This window comes from Trichoderma aggressivum, assembly GCF_033847375.1.
Source record: "Trichoderma aggressivum f. europaeum strain CBS 100526 chromosome Unknown scaffold_044, whole genome shotgun sequence".
Lineage (NCBI taxonomy): Eukaryota > Fungi > Ascomycota > Sordariomycetes > Hypocreales > Hypocreaceae > Trichoderma > Trichoderma aggressivum.
The window spans coordinates 292,262-315,397 of record NW_026946410.1 but is presented as its reverse complement, the minus strand read 5'-3'; the positions used below and the strand labels follow the sequence as shown (position 1 = coordinate 315,397).

The 23,136-nt window shown below is 49.7% G+C and overlaps 5 protein-coding genes across 5 annotated transcripts; 3 read left to right on the top strand and 2 right to left on the bottom strand.

Annotated features, from left to right (window-relative positions):
- Positions 1–3,245: 3,245 nt before the first annotated feature.
- Triagg1_8739 (CAZyme family GH18) lies at positions 3,246–4,692 on the top strand (the record flags this gene model as incomplete). Its single annotated transcript, XM_062903619.1, has 5 exons — positions 3,246–3,397; positions 3,445–3,550; positions 3,603–4,163; positions 4,216–4,548; positions 4,603–4,692. The coding sequence occupies 5 exons, from the start codon at positions 3,246–3,248 to the stop codon at positions 4,690–4,692; spliced, it is 1,242 nt and encodes a 413-aa protein (XP_062752375.1).
- Positions 4,693–10,466: 5,774 nt separating this feature from the next.
- On the bottom strand, positions 10,467–11,618 carry Triagg1_8738 (uncharacterized protein; the record flags this gene model as incomplete). The annotated part of the gene is made up of 1 exon (XM_062903618.1): positions 10,467–11,618. One exon carries the CDS (start codon positions 11,616–11,618, stop codon positions 10,467–10,469), a length of 1,152 nt encoding a protein of 383 aa, XP_062752374.1.
- Positions 11,619–11,714: 96 nt separating this feature from the next.
- On the bottom strand, positions 11,715–13,662 carry Triagg1_8737 (uncharacterized protein; the record flags this gene model as incomplete). Its single annotated transcript, XM_062903617.1, has 3 exons — positions 11,715–12,017; positions 12,081–13,354; positions 13,431–13,662. The coding sequence occupies 3 exons, from the start codon at positions 13,660–13,662 to the stop codon at positions 11,715–11,717; spliced, it is 1,809 nt and encodes a 602-aa protein (XP_062752373.1).
- A 2,700-nt stretch (positions 13,663–16,362) lies between these two features.
- Triagg1_8736 (uncharacterized protein) lies at positions 16,363–17,319 on the top strand (the record flags this gene model as incomplete). Its single annotated transcript, XM_062903615.1, has 2 exons — positions 16,363–16,838; positions 16,914–17,319. 2 exons carry the CDS (start codon positions 16,363–16,365, stop codon positions 17,317–17,319), a joined length of 882 nt encoding a protein of 293 aa, XP_062752372.1.
- Positions 17,320–18,857: 1,538 nt separating this feature from the next.
- Triagg1_8735 (uncharacterized protein) lies at positions 18,858–20,628 on the top strand (the record flags this gene model as incomplete). Its single annotated transcript, XM_062903614.1, has 2 exons — positions 18,858–20,083; positions 20,151–20,628. 2 exons carry the CDS (start codon positions 18,858–18,860, stop codon positions 20,626–20,628), a joined length of 1,704 nt encoding a protein of 567 aa, XP_062752371.1.
- Positions 20,629–23,136: the final 2,508 nt, after the last annotated feature.

Below are 23,136 nucleotides of genomic sequence, written 5' to 3'. Positions count from 1 at the left end.
CGCATCTGCTGCATGTTGGTTAGCGATGGGGCTGGCACCTCGGAGATGAGGCTGGCAGCCAGTTGCTTTAATCTGGTCCTCTGCAGCGCTTATAAACAGCCGATTCCACCGCAATGATTGCCCCAGCTGCAATCATTGGTCTAATCCATTGCCTTTTCAGTGCAGCAGTATGACAGATCTTAGCATTATAGCCATCAAAGCGGATCATTCGGCGTGCCATCATTCATCGGGACAACCCTGTTCATTCAATACAGACGGTCTAGCTTCAGATTGGGCAAATCGCTGCTCTTTGTTATTACAATCGGTTTGTGCAACCTGGTAAATAACGTGTACCGGCTGATGGTCAGATATTCTCTACCAGATCACCTGCTTATCCGGAATTTAGTGTCAATCTTTTGTGTAGATGACTTTGCATGAACTCTTCACTTGGAAACAGCTGAAACAACTCCCTGTCCGCGGTGCTATTTCAACGAGTGAGCTGAGTAAGACAAACGGAAAACTTGGACCAACAGGTCGTTATTCTTCCCGCAAGCTTCTCATCGATGGTGAGTGAACTAAAACAGATTTAGAAGCTATCCTGTCCCGAGCCAACCTTTGCAACTTGATTCCAGTTCTCTTGGAGCCACCCTCCTTATGGGAGCCTTTGATCACGATAACCTCGCTTGCTAGTTGCCAATTTGGGCATGTGAAAACCTATTGTAGGATTACACATCTCTGTAAGCTACCGAGAGAACGTTGTAACCCTGGGGATCATGGAAGCGCCCGTCGGTCGGCCGGAATCTTCGAAAGAAGAAAGGCGCCCGTACCACTATCATTATACGCACAACACTCCATCTGTTCTGTGAGGGAATACGCAAGATTCTATATTCGTTATGAGGCAGATAAACCATGTTCCCCCACATAACACACTCTACAGTTACTTTGACTCCATATTGATGCAAGGCCAAAACCAGCATGGGCCGCTGCAAGGATATCAGTTATCTGTGCCATGTGCAGACGTGGCATGCTGTACGGAGTAAAGAGCAGCGCCATTACTATTCCCGATACGCCGAGACAGCTGGACATTCCCTATCGGTATTCGGTAGAGGATACCTAGAGTGTGTGCATGTCACCATCCCAAAATGCTGGGACTGTGCTCCGTAGACGTCAAACAGACATGCACTTGCTTGACCTGGTCGCTGTGCCGTTATCAGCTGTGGCTCGCTGCATGCAAGCCGCGCTGCGTGTGATGCTGCTGCAGGTCACAGGCCCATGCATTCCTACCACCGTTGTTTCTGTGACCATGTGCCCGGCAGGCTTGACTTGGTGCTTGGTGATGCCATGGATGTAACATCACAAGGCTCGCGCCAGGGCGGATAATATTCATCGGCCAAGAAAGAAGCCGCACGAGCCAAACTTCCGTACCAATGGTAAGCTGCTCTGTCTAATCAGCCTGCTAACGAGAGACGAATCCAACCCCATGTCTTCGTGGGGTGCCTTTACCGGGGGGCCTGGAGCGATGCTCGGTTAGTCTAATAAGCCTCCCACCAAGAGATAGTATCACATTCATTCCAGTCGAATCGTTACATGACCATCAATCGCTGCCTTTCAAACGTCACAAATGAGTGCCGCCTGAAGGGAAGTAATGTGAAGACTTCTCTGAAGCTTCATAGGCAGTAGTATATCAACGCTTTATGTTTTTTTTGTAGAGAATGCCGGGTTAGCCGTGTCGCGGGACGGAGAGCATTTCTCTTCTAATTACACTGCTATGCTGGCTAATAAATGTCCAGACAATTCGGGCCTTCCTAATGGATGCCTAAGCGCCTCATCAGCTGGTGTCGCGAAAGCCAAAGAGCAGCTTGACAAACTAATGATGTTAGCGTCCGAACCCAGTTCTTGCATCGGCCCAGGGATTGGGGCACGCTGTAAATATGCAATTACAGTAGCTGATTCAGATCCTAATAGCAGTCAATAGTCTATCTGTGATAATCTGTGCTCTGTAGATTTGGTCGATATAGGTATACAGCAAGCCACAGCACATTGGACGCCGTGTGTCAGCTCATCATCTCCCTGGTCGACGATTCATGTCCACTAACACAGCCAGCCCTTGCACCGTAAGATTTGCTCCGAAGCCGACATCAACCATGACAATTGTAGAAATTCTGGCGATTTGAGCCTGATGGGTCCCACAAAGCAAAGGAGTGAGAAAAGAGAGAGGAAAAAACAAAAAAAGCAACCCGGCTCGCGATACGCTGCACGCCCACAACCCATGTAACTTGAGACGTTCCCACGAGGCACAAAGCACCCCGGATTTCGTTTCTGAGCCATTCTGCACGAGCCGTTACCCATGCACAGCAGCCACAGCGTGACATTTGATGTGGTAGCACGAGGTGTGCAGAAGACCATCGTCCGGTGTTTGCTTCCTCAGGACCGTTGTAACCCCAGATGCAAATATGCCGCATCGATCCCGTGCACACGCTTGCTTGGACGCGTAGACGTACTCATAGAGTAATAAGGAATGAGAAACGTTGAGAGTGACTGATAACGGGCATGAGCACTGACTGAACAAGCCCCATGCATGAGAGGAATCTGGTTATCAAGCCCTGGCCTGGCCCTCTGGGGGGGCGTGAGACAGGACAGGCAACGGGTTTGGCACTCCTACCTTACAAAAGCAGCGTGGCCTCAAACGCCTCACGATGCTAGAGCTCCCTGATTGAGTCTAGGCTGCTGGTCTTGGTAGCCGAATTACCGATCCGTGTAGCAGCAATCCAGGAACGCGAGATCCAGTGGCCGCGCCGCAGCCAATCGCCTTGGTCGCCAGTTCTTCATCGAGAAGCTGAGTCGGCTCTCCATTCTGTTGTCGACGACGGGTGGTCCGTCACTTGATCCTTCATCTGCTTCTAGCGGGATGCCGTCCACGCGATTGAGGCCGACATGTAACGTCTCACTCCGCCCATTGGATGCAGCGCCCAGATTAGACAAGGCATTTTGGAATGATGAGGAAACGGGGAGTGAGGCCATCATAAAACGAATTTGGACGAGTTTCCTGATTAATTATTCTCCTTGACAATGTTTAAATACACCGTGCCATTCCCTCTGTCGATGACTTCCTTTCATGAGCCTCAACAGTAGCTTCTTCACCACCACAACATCCACAACGGATATCGCAAGATCCTAGACGGGTCTGTCCTTTCCTTCTGCTCGATTTTATCATCTTCTTCGTATATATATTACATCTTTTGTGTACATACCGTCATACATACAACATGTTCTTCTCAAAGGTCGCATGTGGCGCTGGCCTCCTTGCCAGCCTCGTCTCGGCAGCTCCCAGCCCAATCGCTCGCCGACAAGCACCAGGTGCTCAAAACGTCGTTTACTGGGGTCAGAACGGTGGCGGGACGGTTGAGAATAACGATCTGTGAGTATGGCGGCAACGACGGAGATGAGTGCCTAACAGTTACCTAGGTCGGCATACTGCACCCCAACTTCCGGAATTGACATTATTGTTCTTTCTTTCCTTTACCAGTGGGGAAATGGAGCATCAGCATTGGGTGGTACTATCGGTCAATCTGTGAGACACCTCGTTCACCGTTTGGTCACGACACATACTGATCAATATATAGTGTGGAATTACTACCTCCGGCCAGCCTCAGAACTGTGACGCTTTGACTGCGGCCATCACGCATTGCAAGAGTGTCGGTGTCAAGATGATTCTGTCTCTGGGCGGTGCCAGTGCTTTCTCCTCATTCACAAGTGCCGACCAAGCTTCACAGGCTGGTCAGTACCTGTGGAATGCTTATGGAGGAGGCTCCGGTGTCACCAGACCTCTTGGAAACAATATTATGGACGGATTCGACTTGGATATCGAGAGCAACCCGGGTGGAAACAACATTTTCTACGCTTCTCTTGTCAACACTCTTCGATCCAACTTTGCCAGCGACCCAGCCCACAAATATGTCATCACCGGTGCTCCCCAGTGCCCTATCCCCGAACCCAACATGGGAGAAATCATCAGTAATGCGCAATTCGATTATTTATGGGTCCAGTTCTACAACAACAACGACTACCCGGCCGATCCCTGCTCCCTTGGTCTTCCTGGAGACGCTCCGTTCAACTACAACAACTGGACTTCGTTCCTTGAAACCACCCCGTCCAAGAACGCTAAGCTCTTCGTGGGTGTTCCTGTGAGTTGACCCTCGTCCCATTATTGGGAATACATTCTGATAAAATATCCAGGCTGCTCCTCTGGCAGCAAATGGCGGTCCGGGCGGTGCCATCTACTACGCCACCCCTTCACAACTGGCCACCATCGTCAACGACGTCAAGGGCAACTCGAACTTCGGCGGTGTGATGATGTGGAGCGCTGGCTTCTCCGATTCCAACGTCAATGACGGCTGCAACTATGCCCAGGAGGTCAAGAACATCCTGGTCAAGGGAACTCCTTGCTCTGGCAGCCCCATCTCCGTCTCTCAGTCACCAACCCCTCCGGCAACCGTAACTTCCAGTGCACCTGGAACCTCCGCGACTCCTCCTCCTTCAGGCGGTGGCTCCGTCCCCCAATGGGGTCAAGTAAGTTTATGACCACTCCTATGTTGACCGTGATATCTAACGACAGTATCGCAGTGTGGCGGCAACGGATATACAGGCCCAACTCAGTGCGTTTCGCCTTTCAAGTGCGTTGCCACTTCTGAATGGTGGTCTCAGTGCCAGTAAATGGAAGCATAACTCAATTCAGAGCTTCCTTCACAATGCTCTTCATTCGATTGGCAGTAGCCAGTCTCCCTTTCACTACATGTATATATTTTGATGAGAGTTCTGTTTGCCTGCATGACTATACCTACAAAAATATGTGGTTACCTAGGCGCCTATCTGTATATAAAACGATAAACTTACAACAATGAGAAAAACAAACCTACGTTCCATCCTTCATTATGCCGCGGTTATCGACAAAGGGGCGCGTCTGTCTCACGATTTCTCTGCAATTCAAGTCAAAGAAGCAGCCTTCAATGACCTATGCAAGATGCTGTCAATACAGATCGTTGTCATCAAGAGTGTGTGAGGGAAAGTAAATACCAGTTTGATGGCAATACCGCCTTCCCGCGATGTGATGGTGCAATTTTACCCGGGGACATTAGAATGAATAGTTTTTAGTGAGTATTGTTTTGCGTGCTGTGTTTTACCTTTCTGGTCTCATTCTGCTTGATCCGTTCTCCTCGACGAGAAGCTCTGGTCAAAGGGCGAGAAGAAGTATTTTGGAGTCGGGTAGACAACAGTTAGCTCGTTCTACGTGCTGCACTCCATACTCTAGCTCTCTTACTTCATCATTTATGACCTATTCGTTAGGGAGGGATAAAGAGAAATGAAGTTGTCAGCGTGTTCGAGTGCTGGGGTGCTGGAGGACTAGTTGTCGGCCTTTGCAGCAACCGTTTTCGCTGCTCAAATTCTTCCAGTCTCCGGCGAGGATGACGTTGGCGGGCAGTGGTATTTTGCTGCTAGGGAGACTGGAAGCGATAATGGGTAAGTCGCTGTCTATATTCCGGTCTGAAGGTATTGCAATCATGGAATTACATAGTGAGGCTGGAGGAAGCGTTTGGGAGCCGCGCTGGGAGGAGTACGAAAGTGAATCTAGAAAACAAGAGGGGTCAGCGACAACAAATTAATATTCCGGCACCGTAAAATACTCACTAGTTATCAGAAAGGGGGAGAAATATCGTGCAACATTCGAACTCGGGACCAAAATTTAGCCCCCAAAGAGAGTGGGCGATGATATTGGCCTTTTCTTTCTTTGGCAGTGACTTGAGTTTCTCTACCACCATAGCCTTCGCCAGTACCTACCCAGAGGCCTTGAAAGACTGCTGGTTCGCGCGATGAATGTTCACGAGGGTTGTAGACTGCCCTCAGAAAGGGTTCCTGAAAACAAAACAAAAATGGTAGTATCGGCGGTTAATTTGTTCTTAACAACCTCTGGCTAGTCCTACAGAACGTACGGTCAGAGTAGCTCGAGAGCCTGCAGTGTGTCAGGGTCAATAGTAATAGCATCGTCACTAACCCAGCCTCCAACGACGCCAGTATCGAGAACACCGTGGAAAGAAAACTCGCATCTTTCACATACAATGTCTCAACAGAAACGCGAGAAATCTGGTAATAGTGACGTTGACTTTAGAGTCTAGGTGCCGAAGACGGAAACAATTTTGACAAGAAGTAGCTTACTCTAACCGTTTCGTGATGTATGAGGATAATTGTTTTGTCAGCTCGAGCGGCCTGTAGAAACGCGAGCAGCACGTAAAGAGAAGCAGACTGTTGATCTCGGCTTTGGTCTCATCGCGATGGTAGATGTTTCGTCAAATATAATCCAAGACTCTTTCGGAAACGTTGGACATGGGAGTCATGATGCGAGTGATGGTGACGTTGAATCTTCGCGGGTCACCTCTAACTCGTGTAGCTCTCATCGCACCAATGAAAGAACTCTTCCTTCATTGTCCTGTGCCTAGTAAACCAGCCAGCCATACACCAATTTGATACTGTAGAAACAAGTGTTTAGCCTGGAACTGTCGGTTCGAAATGCCGTACGTTTGCAACACTATTGTCCAGATTGCTCAGAGACGCTCTGGGCCTTGATGTCTTCCGGGATACTGCTCACCTGCTCAATCACCCAGTTATGCTGCTTAGGGCTCCCGAAAATGCTGCAATGTGTCTGCTCAGAGTTGACGGATGGGATCCCAAGGGACGCGGCGGACTAATACATACGCCCACCGTGTTTTAGGCTGATGCCCAAACGCACAGGTGAGCTGTCGGAATAATCATCTTGATGCATCTCAGAGGTATGTCCATCTTCACGTTGTCCGATTCCCTAACTGAAACCGTCGCTAATCCCCAACTGTCACTCAGTGAATCCGTCGCCAATCGCCCCTTGTGCTGTCCATCTCCAGCATGCTATTTTCAATCACCAACATCCACATCCACACTCGGGGATTCTCCATCCTCACCAAGGCGACGGCGCCATCGTCATTGACTTGAGCTCGGAAATGAGAGTGGTCTTGATTGAGGATGCTCAGTGGCTGTGATATCCACGTATCTCCATTCTTCTTCTCGCTGTTGGCCGCAAGGTCGATCTTGTTAATATTCACCGTAGTGCCTCCTATATGACCCATTCGAAAGCGTCCAAGAGCCTCCATGGCAAATACAAAGCGCGAGCAGTCTGCCCTCTCCCCTCCCCCACCCTATATCGCGGGACTACATGTTACTATTTTTCAACAGAGAGAATAGATAGAATCTTGCTCCAATTGATTAGTTTTCCGTCCCTGTCGATGGACGCGGCGCTTTTGAAGCATCTGCGTCTTTGTTGGATTAGCTTTTGCCACTTGTCCGTGGTCGATCAAAGTTTCGCTGGTGAGACTCAACAACGTAAATTGCTGGAGGCATGCTGCTATAACTTTAGGCAATCGCATGGCGAGTTTAAGACTACTTCTATACTATTGATTAAGGAATATCCGCCAAGCACCTGAAGGAACACTTGGAGAAGCTGTTTGGAAGACAAACGCTGGAGGAACCCGGCTTGCGGTAAGCCTCGCCAACAGCTCTGAGGAAACCCACCCTAGTAGCTTCTGGAAGCTTACGCAGCATAGCTGGCTGATTGAGCAAGCGAAGAGTCTTTGGAAGATGGTCAATTCCGAAGCGTCTCTGGAGGCCCTGGAACCATCATGATTCAAGCGCCCTACAGCACTGCAACCGGCACTATCAGGGGGAGGTTAAGCAATGGCCTGCAGACTGGCAAGCCCGTGTCCTGGTCTTAACGGTTGATAAAGCACAGGGGAATCAAGCAGATGTGGTCTTTCTCAACATAGTCTGAACTACGTCGGCCGGCTTCATCGACGACCCTCAGCGACCCAACGTGCAACTCAACATCGCCATCACTCGGGCGAGGCAGGCCAAGGTCATTATCATGCATATCCGCATGAACTATCGGCAAGCCAAAGGATGCTGGATTTAGATGACCCTTACATCGCTCGGATGATTGAAAGGGTTGCTGTGGTAAGAAAACAGCTGATGATTGTCTCGTCAGTTTGGTGTCCCATTCAATCAACAAGGTGAGTCCCGGGCGACGCAACATTGCCATCGCCGAAGATCACCATGCACAGTGGGTGAGTGATGTCTGCAGTGGTACTGGTCACAGGCAGCACGGGAACTACAGGTATCATATTAGAGCACGGTGATGTGGTCACTGCCTACCACCACTCATAGCCGCCCGTGGCCTACCTCAAATGCATCTACTCTCTCGAGACAATCGCAGCATTGGCATCACTAGAACCCAGCCTTGGCGACGACGTGCCCATCGCAGCAAAGTCGAGAATCCTCGAGTTCCTCCCCAAGTCATCAGAGCAGCGCCCTCGACGCCCTCATGTTTCCACGCATCTCCGACTCATCTCCTAGCCCAACGTTGGCCGCTGTGCCAAGATGCAACAGGCATATGTCTCTGCTTCGTCGATAATTGCAGTGCCGTTTGGAGCGTTTCTATTATCCAGAGCGCTTAAACACCTTGGATCCCTTCTGCAGCTTGTGCTTCTGGCGAGGAAGACTTTAGCGACCAAGTAGCAGATGCATATTCTCACCGGAGCTGCTGTCGGGATACTCGGCCAAGAGACACCGTTCTGACCATCGCTGAGGATATGTACAACGGCAGAAACCGTCGCTATGGCCACGCTACCACGCTGCTTAACCACTGGAGATCAGGCATACATCATTCCCATCGTGATCAGCGACGTTGATCCAGTCCACCATGATCATTCTGCTACTCGGATTGCCATGAGCAGTCATCATCATTGCCCCCCTCGACTCAGGAATTCGCCGTCTGCCTAGAAGGTTCTGCTATATGTCTTTTTCGAGCCGGTGAGTATTTCTCTCGAGAGAGAGATATTAGATGATGAAGTGCTTACCACGGCATGTGCCGAATACTACAGTCTAGATGCCGCTCGACACACCAAACCCCCCATCAAGTGCCCATTGACGAAAACAACGCTGCCGTCCATTCAACTCTTCAGCTCCGATCTCAATTCTGCCATTACTTAGCGGCTTTGGATGCACTCATTTTGTTATGCGTATATGACGCCGTCAGTCGAATTCACCGTCTTCGACTCATCACTTTTAACGCGACAATCTTTCGAGTGCTTCCATTGCAAGAGGAGACGTCCTACTCTGACCTCCCCATGGGTGAACAGCCACAGGGGCTTTAGCTGTCTTTTCCTTTCATTTCTTCGTTCTGCCCCCTGCTCATTGCGCTTCCAACTTGTCCTTCACCTCATATCCAAGTCCGAGGCGTCGCGAACGTCAATCCACGCACATCAACTATTTCGGCAACTCATCTTGCAGCCCTACTGGCCAAAGTCACAGATGGCGGCCAAGCTACCCCCTCTCGTGGGTGCGGGTGGTAGCAGTAGCCCAGGTCGCACAATGCCTTCACTATAACATAACAGAGGCGGTGAATGAACAACTCTTTGGTCGATACGGAAACAAGCAGTACGGTGAAGAGATGGGCAAACGGCAGCTGTTGCACAAAGAAAATCTTTGTCGAGCATAAAAAGTCGCCACACCTTGCCCATCTGTCATGTTGCGCTTCGCCTTTCCATTGTCTTCAATATACTCTCTATCGCGACGTTCCTACCACACTACAACATCTGACAGTTCATCTTTCGGTTCCCTTTATCTCTGTAAGATCATCATCCTGTCCTCGGTTTTAATGAACTCTGACCACGTCCGTGGTTGGAAATATGTTCAAGGAGATAACTGACTTTGTGCATGGTTAATGTACTTAGACCCCTTTTGTAATTTGGAATCCGACCCAACCCTTCCATATCGACACCACGAAGTCTTTTACCCGCTATACCCTGCCGTTATGACACCGGGTCTTCGAGGAATAGCCACCCCTATTCAACAGCCTTTTCATTTCTTATCCACGCGGTCACATCTACAGCTCATATTTTGGGAAGCAGTTTGAAGAGCAGGAAATTTCTCGATAGCATACATCTCAGGTACATATTCAGCTCTTCTCCGAAGCTAGCGTCGAGTATTTGCCGGCGACAAATGACGACTGCCCCAACCAAGGATGCATTCATCGTCAATGTCCGAGGTCCCAGTTGGGGCTGTCGGTTTGCCTCGCCGTGTCCACCCTTTATTCTTACTTCAAATCTGTCTAGTCACCCTTGCTTGGACAAAATTTTGTCATCTTGCCCCGTTCTCGTGGCCAAAATCCACCCAGGTACAGGTACTCCAGCGTCCCTTGCTTCCTCTAAATAAATACCTTGTATTCGGACTGCTGAGGTTAAATTGACGACATTCGGTTGTCCATTTGCATCGACTTGGGTGACTGGCAGCAGCAAAAAGAAGTGATTCAATGAGCCTAGATCGAATCGTTCTGGGATATAGCACTTGTTCAAGGTAGCGAAAAAAGATTCTATGGATATATGTATCCGCCAGTATCGCTACTACCTAACCTATGTACCTCGCCTAGGGGGGAGGGTCACCACACGGCCGCGATGATGCAGGTTGCGTAACACTTTGTGCATCATCCTGGCTTTTGTATAGTGCTCAGAACCTACCCCGAGTGGCACGCCGACTGGTCCTAGCACGTTGATGTCGCCAAAAATAAGCAGCCCGCTCTTCTGGCGGCTGAGCATCACGTTGAAGCGGTGCTCATCGGTCGTGAATCCCGGCCCGACCGCCTCGGTGGTCCCTAGGATAGCAACGACGATATCAGCTTCGCAGCCCTGACTGGAATCAACAGTCTCGGCGGGCCGCATGGCTGAAAGGGGCGCATATCGGGCTGCCTTTCGTTGGTCGGCAATAAGCTTCACGTTGGCCCTATATGGCGTAATAATAGCTAATCGAGAGGCGTTGATGCCTCTGGATCGCACAAAATCGCAAAGCAGATCTAGGGCGTCCTTGACCTGGTCTGGGTCCTTTTTCGCCCCGGTCATCGAATCAACCTCGCAGGTGGTCCCTTCGCAATGAACGAAGACCTCACTCAACGTATTGACACGTGATGGGGTCAGGCCGGGGAATCTGCCAGTCATGTAGGTCTCTAATTCGACTCCAATACTGTGATCACAAAGGTTGCTGCGGAGACCGTACGTAAATGGGAGGTCGCTATATATTTCGCGGTGGCACGTGTCGAATAGGCCTCTGGCCATTCGCAGCTGAACGCGGAGACGGTAGATTGGCCGTCCCGATGCCGTAAAAAATTCAAGCGGCGATATTAAAGCGTCTTGAGCAAACCGGTTGATAGCATCATTGGGGTCAGGGTCGTATGCCGTGGTGACGTGGGGGCGGAGCTGCTTCTCATCACCGCTTATGAGGCAGGGCAGCAGAGTGTTACCCCAAGCACTATAAAAATCAGGCCGGGATATGTTTCCCGCTTCATCAACTGCGATGCCTCTAGCACGTTCCTTCCAAGGTCTATAAGGACGGCCACACGATAACGAAGGGGTCGTGCAGAGAATATCGGCCCGCTCAATGATGTGGAGCAACATTCCAGTGATGAAGCCTTTGGAGACCGCCTCTCCCTGATATTCCTGCCAACTGATCCTTCCGGTAGCGAGATCGCAGAGGCGGCCAAACTCTGGCCTAGCATCCATGTCCCTCTGCATCTGCTAGATGCTCTCAGGGTCATCTTCATGAAGCTGGGGAACGACAGGCGAGCGCAGGACTGTAAGGAGCCAGAAGCTGGGAGAGAGATTGAGCTTCTAGTTCGAATCTGCTCTCCAGTTGGTTGCCGTGGTACCGCGGCTGCGAGAATTGCGCAGAAGGCCGATGAAGACATCATATTCGTCGCGGAATTTATAACCGCGCACGATCAAAGCCCGCCGCCTTCGCGTTGAGTTGCCTTTATTATATCGATCGGTCACGGTCTTCGTTACACGGCTCAATCTCTCGGCAAATGTGTCAGTGGCGACGTGCGTGGGAGCAAAAGCATATATTTTGCCCAAAGTTGCCGCCATACCAATAGCTGCAACAGAGATCGCGGTAGTTTTACCGAATCCAGGACCCTGTGTATGATGGTTAGAAAACGTCATTTAAAAGATCGATGTCATAAAAGAGAGGGTCCCTACAGCAGAAATGCAGCCTAGGCCAAGAGGTCTTTTCGTCATGTAGTTGTAAAAGCGAGTTCGGTCCTCGGGAAGCACCTCCAAGAGCAGGGCGTTGATAAATCCGTCATCATCAATATCTAGGTAGTTGACTATTGGAAGGCGCTTCGGCGCACGGCCATAAGGCTCGTCGCGCACAAGGAGATCGTAGAATCCGTTGCCGCGCAACAAGGCCCGGTGAAGCGCCATCTTGAACCTGATATCTTGAGGGGCCTCAGCAGCCGATGGCTGAGCTCGCGGGTGGAACATGCAAACGGCATCGACTTTCCGTTTACACTCCTTGAGTTGATCGTCAAACTTGAGAGACACAGTGTTCCACCGATTTTGGTCTTCTCGCAGAGCGGCATTTGCCATCGCCCGGTTGTTGAAAACATGAACCTCGAAGTCGGCGCCGCGTGGCCTTCGAACGCGGAGAATAAGATCGTTATCCCTTATCTGATGGTGAGTCATGATGGCAATATCTCTAGGATGCTCCATGACTTTGGCATCCCAGGTCGCGGGCTTCTTATCACCATCGCCATCGAAGAGCTGGATCTGCAGGGACTCATTCTTGATCAACTGTGGCCATATTTCCCAGAACTTATTAATGAAGTTATCCTTGAGAGGCACGAGTGCATAGACTTCGTTGGCAAAGGCAGAGTTGTCTTCCACCTGTACGAAATAAGCGCGCAGCCTTGTTTCCGCAATTTGTTGAATCTTCTTGTACAGCCACATAATGTCCTGTACTTGAGACTGCGTCATTGCAGCGAGGTGCTCATTATCGTTATCAAAGGTCAAAGCAGCAGCAAACTGAGGGCCACGATACTTGAAGAGCTGCTCTTCGTATCGTTCTAGAGACCAGGAGTGGTCCTCGCCATAAGGGTACCGAAATGGCCCCGGGAGCTCTTGAGACCAATATTTCTCCAAGACACGATCGGGCGCGGCGACAATAAACGAGAACTCTCGACGCTCCAGGATATCGATGAGTGTTACATCATCTCCAACAACTGGTTTGTTATAGTTGATCCACCCCTCGCTCGGGTGGTCAGGATGATTAAAGGGATTGCCGTATCCCTTCACTGTCACGTGTGTGCCCTCATTCAGATACACATTTAACCGACACATTCGTTTGGTGGTATCGGGAAGTGTTGCCAGTAAACTCTGCTCAGCCTGTTGAATGAAGAAGGGAGAGTCTGTAGGAAATTCAATTGATATTTTGTAATCTTGCTTAGGGCGACTTGACTGAACCTGGCGGGCCCCTGATATTTGATGAAATATTAGTTCAATTTCCTCCACCTCTGTATGGCAGTATAAAATACGTGTAGCTTTACTTACATTCATGACAGATGCCAAACCCGTTATTTTCGTTGTTTGTGGCGAATGGAATGAGGATTGTAAACCCTAGCCAAGATGTTCTGTCACTTTCTCTATGCACCTGGATCATCGTGGTAATGTCTGTTGGTAAGCCCAAGCTTTTCCCACCAAAGAATTCATCGTTGATTTGCAGAGCACATGGTTTCCAGTAATGGCAGTGGCCCGGTTCAGTGGTGGCGGCTATTCGAGACATGCTGGGCTATACTCGACTGGGAAACGAGTACGGGAAAGCAGCCGTAGGTTGAGTCCTGCTCACTAGGAGGCAGGAGAGAAGAGAAGAGAAGAAAGGGGACGTAGAATATCGAGAAAAGCGATCCGTAGAAAAAGAGTCCTGCTCACTAGGAGGCAGGATTAAACAGGAGAAAAAGGAAGAAGATAGAAGAGGAGGCGCTGCCCGTGACGAAACAAGACGAAAAACGCCTGCTTGAATAGGGACAGGATGAGTCTGTGAATAGGTACTCTCAGCACGGAGGAAGCTGGCGGGCAACGACTGCGGCAATCACAGTGTTCACAAAAGCTTGTGGACTGAAAAAATAGATGAAAAGTGATGGGAAAACAAGATGATGATGAAAAAGAGAAAAAAAAGGATAGAGGGCGAGGGACCAGCCTGATAGCGTTCTTTTTTTTTTCAATCAAACGCGTTGCCAGCTGTTCACCGGCTCAACGCGCCTCTGGGCGCACTGGAGATTCACTCACTGCCCGCTTTTCTCCCACATCTCTGTCAGAATTCTCACCATCTAAAATGCCTATTATGGTTGGAACTTTATTGAGTACCTAGTATGGAGTTGTTAAATAACTACATAGAAGAACACTTTTGACTTGAATAAGAGAGACGGGTAATTGTAGCTTTCCAACGCTTCTTAGAGACTTAGGTAAAGGGTTGTGTAGTCGAGATTGGAAGTCCAAAAATATGGGGACATTGGGGGGTGTCACTTTTGGTTTGATATCCGTATTTAATGTTTACCTTGGCTTGAATCTGATACGAACAAAGAACGAATATCTCTAGTGACGTACCTACATGTAGGTGTGTATCGAGCCGCAAAGATAGTAGTCAATGAGCAACATAGAACGGGCCACCGCGTGATACTCTCCTACCTTGTTAATAATACTAGCATTATCTAAAGGGAAGCACATCATAGCACATCGTTCAATTTGAGGCTGCGTCTATAAATAGAACGTAGGGTGCGGCACCGAAGTCACAGTGACCGAGAATAGTAGGCTGAGGGTGGCCGAGAACGGCACATCAAGCGGAGATTTGGAAGTGAAGGCACTTGAGGTGAAGTCGGTGAAGGACTAAAGATGGACCGACAACGAGCACCAATTAGGGGAGCTACGGGAGAAAGATAGGCGAGGGAAAGGGAGATTGTAGGATGCTGTGAAAGAAGACTGGGCGTAACGAGACTGGTTGCTGATGGTGGTGATGGGCACAGGGTGAGCCTGACTTGAAGGAGCGTTGAGAGGAAGACCTATTTGCTAGACCAATAAGGAAGTGAATAGAAAGTGAAGAGCATATTAATTGTTATTCTAGCGCGCCTGGTTTCTCGGCCAATTGGAAAGTGAAGAAAAAGTGAGCTGCATAAGGTATGCATGAATCACTGCTAATCTGACGCGCGTGATGGGCCGCCAGCCGGCAACCCTTCGTGCCCGCAGCCAGATAACTTGCACTCCTCTTCTTTTTCTTCTTTCTCTTCTTTTTTCTCTTCTTCTTCATCAGTTATCGTCTTCATCTCGGCCCTTCACTGTTGTGTTGTGCCTTTTTCGCCTGGTAAGTCCCCCATCTTGAAGTGTTTTGTTCTTTACGACACTTCTATATCGGATATCCATCCATATTCTGATGCATTTGATGACTGACACTCATATAGCTCGTTTCCAACGTTGTTCTCGCCGTCTCATCTTGTCTCTCGAGACAAGATCGTGTTGTTTTTTTCGCCGATTATCGCCTCCTCTCGGTCCCTCCCTTGTCTCCCAGTGAGCAAACCCGGCGCCGAAAAAACATTGACCCGTAGATTCTGGGAGCCCGTGCCGCGATCCAAAATGCCAGGTACAACTTGAAGTTCTATAAAGGTCCCGTCTGCAATCTTCACGTTGCCCGATCCCGGATTAGCCCGTCTCTAATCTCCGATTCCTGTCACTCAGCGATACGATCATCAGTAAATCCGTCACCAGTCGCGCCCTGTGCTGTCGGTCGCCTCCCTGGTGATGTCGTTACCATTGGATGCTACAGTATTTTCGCCGGCATCCACATCCACACTCATGGAATCCACCGCGGGGCTTTATCGCAGGCTAGATCAATGTCAGATCGCCGGAACAGACCAGTACCAATGGATCACTTTTGCAAGATTGAGCATTGCCATTGCCATTGGTGGCCCGCAACGCCGATAGCCAAGCATTTGGCCTACAGAGATGATTGGATGCTTACGGGCTTCTCAACGGCATTGACAAGGTGCGTGCTTAATTTCTGTCTGTGGGCTCCGTCTTGTGTTATTAGCCGGCTCCTGGCAGTTGATGAATCGCGGCATTCTGGACTGCTTTCGGAACACTAATATCGGCTCTAAGCGGATTCAACGTCGCACTATCGAATTCTTTGCACGAACTGACAGGGTCTTGCCACGTGATGGCGCCGAGCAGGGGAAATTAGCCCAAGACGTCAGAGATGACATTGCCCATTGTCATTTTAAAACAAAAAGGAGCTCCCTGTCAAACGGAGCAAGCTGGGGCGTTGCTGGGTTGAGATTCCATCCCCAAGCCTTACTTGAGCGGCGACTGGCTGGGCTTCGACGATACGGTCGCCGGGGGTTGATGCCAAAGGATAGAAACAGGAAGAAACCGATTACGACTACTGGAGACGGATTTGGCGCGCGTTGATCGCCGAGTACTTTGGCGGAGGAGTTCAATGGGGAATCAGTCCCAGCACAGCCTTGACGGACGAGGAGGAGATGGCGAGGGGCAGCGTAGCCGTTCAACCACCGCCACGAGAAGCGAAATCGAGTCCGAATATTACCGTGACGGCAGAGGCAGAGGCAGAGGCTACTCCAACCGAACAGGCCGGGATCGCACTTCCGTATTCCAGCCATCCGGGCCTACATTTTTACGAGACTCTTCGAGATCTCCCCCTCCGGTGACGAGGGATACCAACCTCGACGCATCGAGCACCACCAACATACTCCAGAAGGCAGGAGAGTTTTACGATTTTCGGTACGATCATGTCGCTCCACCAGCTCCGATCCCAACCGCCACGATTTGTGGACTGAGAGCCCGGATATTTTGGCTTGTACTGGGAATTGTTGTGCTGCTTCTGGCGGTTGGAGTAGGAGTTGGCGTTGGCGTTGGACTTGGAGCGCAGAAACACAAGTCAAGTGCGGAACCAAGGTACGTTGAAGAAGAGTGCCCTTGTCAGGTTCATATCATCGTCTGTTTTTACTAACAACAATCTCTCCACGACAGCCCTGCGACGACGTCTACCGGGTTACCACACACCTCGGCTTCAATCCCGACCGCAACCTCGACTTCAAAGACGCCCTCTGCAACTAAATCCCCCTCGTCTGAGTTGCTGTCCTGCCCGAGCAGCAACGGCACTCAATATAATGTCCCTGACTCACAAAAGACCTTCCTACTCATCTGCGGAATAGATTACAGCGGTGCGGATGAAGCAGAAGATTTGACCAGTGTATATACCGTTGGCATGGAAGACTGCATCACGAGCTGCGCCAACTATCCTGGCTGCACGGGATGTGGCTGGGGCATCCTTGCAGGCGACGGCAGTTTGCACCGCTGTTGGCTGAAGGGATCTCTGAGGAAGACACACAAGGACAAGACAGGTTGGTACTTTGCGACTTTGGAAGGGACATGATGAATGAATTTCTTTTTATTTGCGATTATAGCCTGCCATCCATACAATAGAGGAATAGTGTTTAATGCTCTCCATGGGAACGGATTCATCGTGGCTATGTTCTTACGCGTCTGTTGTGCCGTTTCCTCCCAATACCTGATGACTGATACAAGTATGTCAGCAGTAAATACTATTTGCAATATGGAAAGCCGGAGCGCGGTCTTGCTATTTATTTTGTAGAAAGGGAGTGACTATTCGGCACCCCAAGTTTGCCGTCGAGCAAGCCGTTCTCAGATGTAAAGCCAGTGGAAATTATACGAAAAGTACCTAGGTCTTTCCAAGTTGTACCCAAAACTATGGCCTAGCCCTGCCAACAGACTTTTCTGACTGGAATTGTTTTGTTGTCACGACTTCGCCTAATCCATTTCTGCCATGTCCACACGAAAACATTTGCCCACGGCCACCAAGATGCCGCACGCTTAACGACTTTTTGTACAATATGAAGCTTCTGGTCACATCCATCCATAGTGACCGCACGCAGGTCGAGAGAGAAGCAGCCATGCGAGCAGTGGTCAAGCTCTTGTTGTCGGCTACTGGAGTCACAGCTCGCGGAATCGACGTGCGAAATGTCATGCGCGTCATCAATTACGATCTGCCGTCGATAGATCATGGTGGAATCGAAGAGTACACTCATCGCATTAGTATATACTTTCCTCTTATCATATCTCATACTAATTTAATCATAGCCAACCTTATGACTAGGTCGCACCGAGGAGTAGTAATTTTATTCTTTACCAATCGTAACGAGGTGATCGCAAGGGTTCTTACCAGAACGTTATTGGAGACTAACCAAGACATTCCTAACTTCCTTTGATCGTATATCCCGGAGAATTACGCCGACGGCATCAAGGTGGAGTTCGAGACGGAGTCGGACTTTAACCCCAATGATGTTGCCGGGCGCTGCGGACGCCCACGGAGGAGGTTGGGGAGGCGAGGGGGAGGATCCGAGTTTTGACTACCGGGGGCTGAGCTGGCTCTGAGAGAGCTCACGATACTGCCTTGTACATACATCCGAAAGGCATCTGGCTCGATACATGGACAGAATCTGGAAATGTAGCTAATTGGAGGTGTTGAATACATCCGTTTAATGTCCCCTGTCGCCAAATGATCAAGCTGGGTGTTGGATAGCATCAATTAATTACATTAGAAAATATGGGGATGCGAATCTAAGACGCAAAGAGGTGAAGGGGTGGCACTAATTCTTTTGGTCAGATCATGGGGTGGAATAGATGGTGAATTGGCTTGCACGAAAGCCATTATTGGGAAAAAAGAATAACAGACGCCGAACCGCGGTAGGTAGGATATAAAAGGTCCAGCCCAGGTACGTCTGGTTGGTACATGTAGCACCATTGCAACATATTCTCCCTCACGTGCTCCCCCATTGACCATGAGCATGTGCTTTGGCATCTCCAACTAACCGCCAATCATCCTCTGCAGCATCCATAACCATCGTCTTACTGCCGTAGCGGGAGCTTCCAGCTTGGCGAAAACGGCCGAAAATGATGCTGCTCAATTGCCTCGCCAAATATGGTGCCATCAGCGTCATGGCAGCAGGCCAGGCCGCTGCTCTGGTGCCCATCAATCTCGCATGGCACTCCGCCAATCTCCATGCAAAGCCCGATCCTGAGGAGCGCGCCTCGGTCAAGCAGCTCAAAGACAAATACCCCAACATCAAGGCCTACAACTTCTCGGTTCCGATCGACCATTTCCACAACGAATCGAGATACGAACCGCATTCGAGCGACTCGTTTCCCCTAAGATATTGGCTCGACACGTCCAACTACAAGCCTGGAGGTCCCGTCATCGTCCTCCACTCCGGCGAATTCGACAGCGATGGCCGACTGCCTTATCTCCAGCATGGCATTGTGCCCATCCTGACAAAGGCAACGGGAGGCGTCGGCCTTGTCATGGAACATCGTTACTACGGCACCAGCTTCCCCGTTCCCGACCTGACGACGCAGAACCTGCGATTTCTCACAACGGAACAGGCTCTCGCCGATACTGCCTACTTTGCACAGCATATCGAGTTCCCCGGCCTAGAACACCTAGATCTGACAGCTTCTGCAGCTCCGTGGATCATATACGGAGGGTCTTATGCCGGTGCCTTTGCTGCCTTTACGCGCAAACTGTATCCTGATGTCTACTGGGGCGCCATCTCATCATCTGGTGTGACGGCCGCGGTTGAGGATCTCTGGCAGTATTTTGAAGCGGCGCGACAGTATGCACCAGGAGACTGCGGGCCCACGACGCAAAAGATTACCCATGTGGTTGATTCAGTCCTTTTTAGTGACGACGCGGCCAATGTGCGCAGATTCAAAGAATTGTTTGGCCTGGGGGGTCTCGACGACGATGATTTCGCCACCACCATCGCCCGCGGTCTCAGTGGATTGCAGTCCACCAACTGGGACCCCGAAGAGGATGTGTCTTCCCTCGGAATTTACTGCGCAGTCATCACCTCCAACGCTCAGCTGTTTGCCAGCACGACTCACCTCATCCCAACTGTGCAAAACCTCGTCGCCCAAGCAGGCTTTGAATCCCAATCCGAGGTCCTTTCCGTCCGCTTGCTCAACTATATCGGTTATGTCAGAGATTACGTTAAACGTAATCTCAAGTCGAGCTGCAAGGGCAAATCCGTCGTGGAATGTTTCTCTTCAAAGCACATCTCTACTGATTCTGGCCTTGAGGCTGGATGGCTGCGCAGCTGGAGCTACCAGGTTTGCACACAGTGAGTATTGTCACACTCCGTCTATGGCGTCAACCATTTCGTGTTGCTGACTTGAAATCTTTCCCAGATGGGGATATTTTGTCACCGGTTCAGGCACGCCGAAAGACCAGCTTCCTATGATTTCCCGAGCCGTTACCCTCAAATCGGCTTCGTCGCACTGCGAAATACTCTTCAACATCACCTCTTCTCCAGATGTAGCGTCCATCAACAAGCTAGGAGGCTTCAACTTTAGCTACCCTCGCCTGGCGATTATAGATGGATTGCAGGATCCATGGCGATCTGCGACACCACACGCGACCGGCCTGCCCGACCGAAAGTCAACTACAAGTGAGCCGTTCATGCTCATTGACTGGGGCGTGCACCACTGGGATGAATTCGGCCTACCCGAGGACATGCACGTCCCAGGCCTGCCGCCGCCTCAAGTGACGGAAGCACACAAGGCGGAGATTGAGTTTGTTCAGGCGTGGCTGAAAGAGTGGGAGGAAGAAAACGGAAGCTCTGGTCGCCAATCGAATCAAGAAGACGAGATGATGGCGGAGTTGTAGGATAGAGTATGGGCTCACGAATTATTATTACACCTATTTTCTCTCGCCAAGGTAGCAACCATTCTGCGGATCGCATTCTGTCTTCTGTGTACCTGTCAATCAATTCACGACAGCAACCTCCGGTCACATATGTTCATCACCCTCACGCCCGCGAGTTGGTCTTCATTTTTGAGTATGGCCATCATCAATGCCATCCAACTTGGCATTCCGGCGATGGTCTACTGACGTTTGCCTCTATCTGAGCGAACCAGGCCAACTTTATCACCCAGCAACGGGGAAAGACACACAAATTGGCCAACCAATGATTGCTTTCTCTTTTTTTCCCCAGGAATTTCGAATGACATTATTCGACGAGATAGCCATCTCACCATTGATGTAGCTCTTCATCTACCAACCACTTCTGAGGAGAAGCCAAAAGGACACGATGTACCTTATTGATCCCAGCAGCGCTCTAGACATAAAATTAAAGCATACTACTACATAACAAGTCCTGCCTTCCTCATCTCGACTCTTTTGTACATATACATACCTGCTGTCTTAACATTTGCTGGACATTACTTGTTCCGGCATCTTGGCATTGAGCTGCGATGGCGCGATGGCGGGGAGGTTGGTCGACATGGATAAATCTGATGGAGTCCATCATCGATTGTCTGAGCCCACAAACATGTATGAAACCCACCTACCCGGCAGCAAGCGGGTGGGGGGGGGGCGAGCAGCAGCACTGTAAATGCAGTAGAGGGATTACCATTATGATGGGTTAAGATGGTTTGTCTTAACCCGATGTAAAGTATATCCGGTGTTGAACATAGCCGTGATGCCGGACAGGTATTAGTAGCTTGTGATGGATGGTAAATGTTAACCAGCAATACGATAAGAGTGAAGGTTTTTAAGCTTCACGAGTGCTAAAACGCGGCCCAGATGAAACAAAAATTTACTGCTACAAGTATTGAAGATACAAGCCACAGCGCAAACTTGAAGGTCAATGATTGTACAAAATAACAGCATCCTGGATTTCTCAGGTGGGCGCGAAGATCCGGGAGAAGGACGGTACAAAAGCCATAAGTGTATTGATTGCTATCTAGCCTGGTTTATATATCTAGTGATATCCAATGATGAGACAATTTACCGGTCATTCGAGTAATATGAAGCATCTACTTCCCCGCGGATAAGAGAATGTGGGTAAGTGTAAGTGCGGCATTCGACGATGTGACGATGAAGCATGTTTTGAATTGGGGGAGACGTCCCAGTTTGCGGAGTGACTGAGCGACGGCTGCGACTGTTACTTAGTCAGAATTATCCCGCGCAATGTCATCATCGGGCAGAGTGGCTGAGTGGTCTAAAGCGTTAGACTTGAATTCAACACGATTCTCGCTATCTAATACCTTCGGGTGCGCAGGTTCGAACCCTGCCTCTGTCGTTTCTTTTTGCAACTTTCCTCAGCATATCTTGTTTGTAGTTCTTTTTGTTCCCCGTTTTCATTTTTGTTTTTTGTTTCTACAAAGAGGCTGCGGTCGATGCACAAGTTACGCGTTTATGGTTAATTGAATCTGTATAGCGCTTGCAAGCGTCGTCACCTCTATCGTTGCGACGATAAGTGCATTCTGCATTTGCATGATACTTGTGATAATAGCAACTGTAGTTTCCTTTGCGGTCCTTCTTTTGTCCCAGGTACCGAGTTTGGATAGAAGTTTGGTTTCATTCACAGTCTGCGAGTCGTTTGGAATGCTAATATTAGCCTCTCTATGAGTTTCAGCGTCGACCCTTTGCGCACTCCCGGAGACGAAGATGCTCAACGTCGTCGAACTCTGCCAGCGACTTCTCAAGCAAAACTAATAAGGAATCGCATTGGCACTTCGTCGATTATTTGGCCAAGACGCAGTAAAATAATACGAGCTCGAAAGGAGAAACATTCATCTCCAGTCGATTGGGAACGGGATGCATAAGCCTTCAGCATGTGTTGAAAGATTAACTTCTTTCACAATTTAGCGAAAGACCAAGCTCTCTCTGTCAGGTATATGAGCGGCTGTAGGCTCGTTTATCGACTCACCAAAGGTTCTGTGATAGTGGAGTTTACAATAAGCTTGAGGTAGCTCGTGCGCCTGAGTCAGATAGTAGATAGTAGAAGAATGAGTGGCTCGATGGACGGAGTCAATTCGAACATATGGCGCAAGGGATATGGAGTTTCTATCGGCGACTTTGGCCAAGCATATGTGCATATGGAATCATTGAAATGCTAGCAACAACTATGCCGAGTGCCAATGCGGTTTCTATTGTGCTAAGGCCTGACGAAGGGGGCGTGATATATTTCGACGGTGTAGCAACTCTAATTTCTCTTCAGATATTCATTTTGAATGAACAATTGGCGGATTTCACCTCTACTCTTATGGCTTGGACCCTCGACTTCTTGCCCTTCATCTTGGGAATAAAAAGGCGGATTTCATATACGACGTTTCAGTTCTTTGGATGCCAGATGCTATCCGTCGGGCCATATGGGACACCGCGACTGTA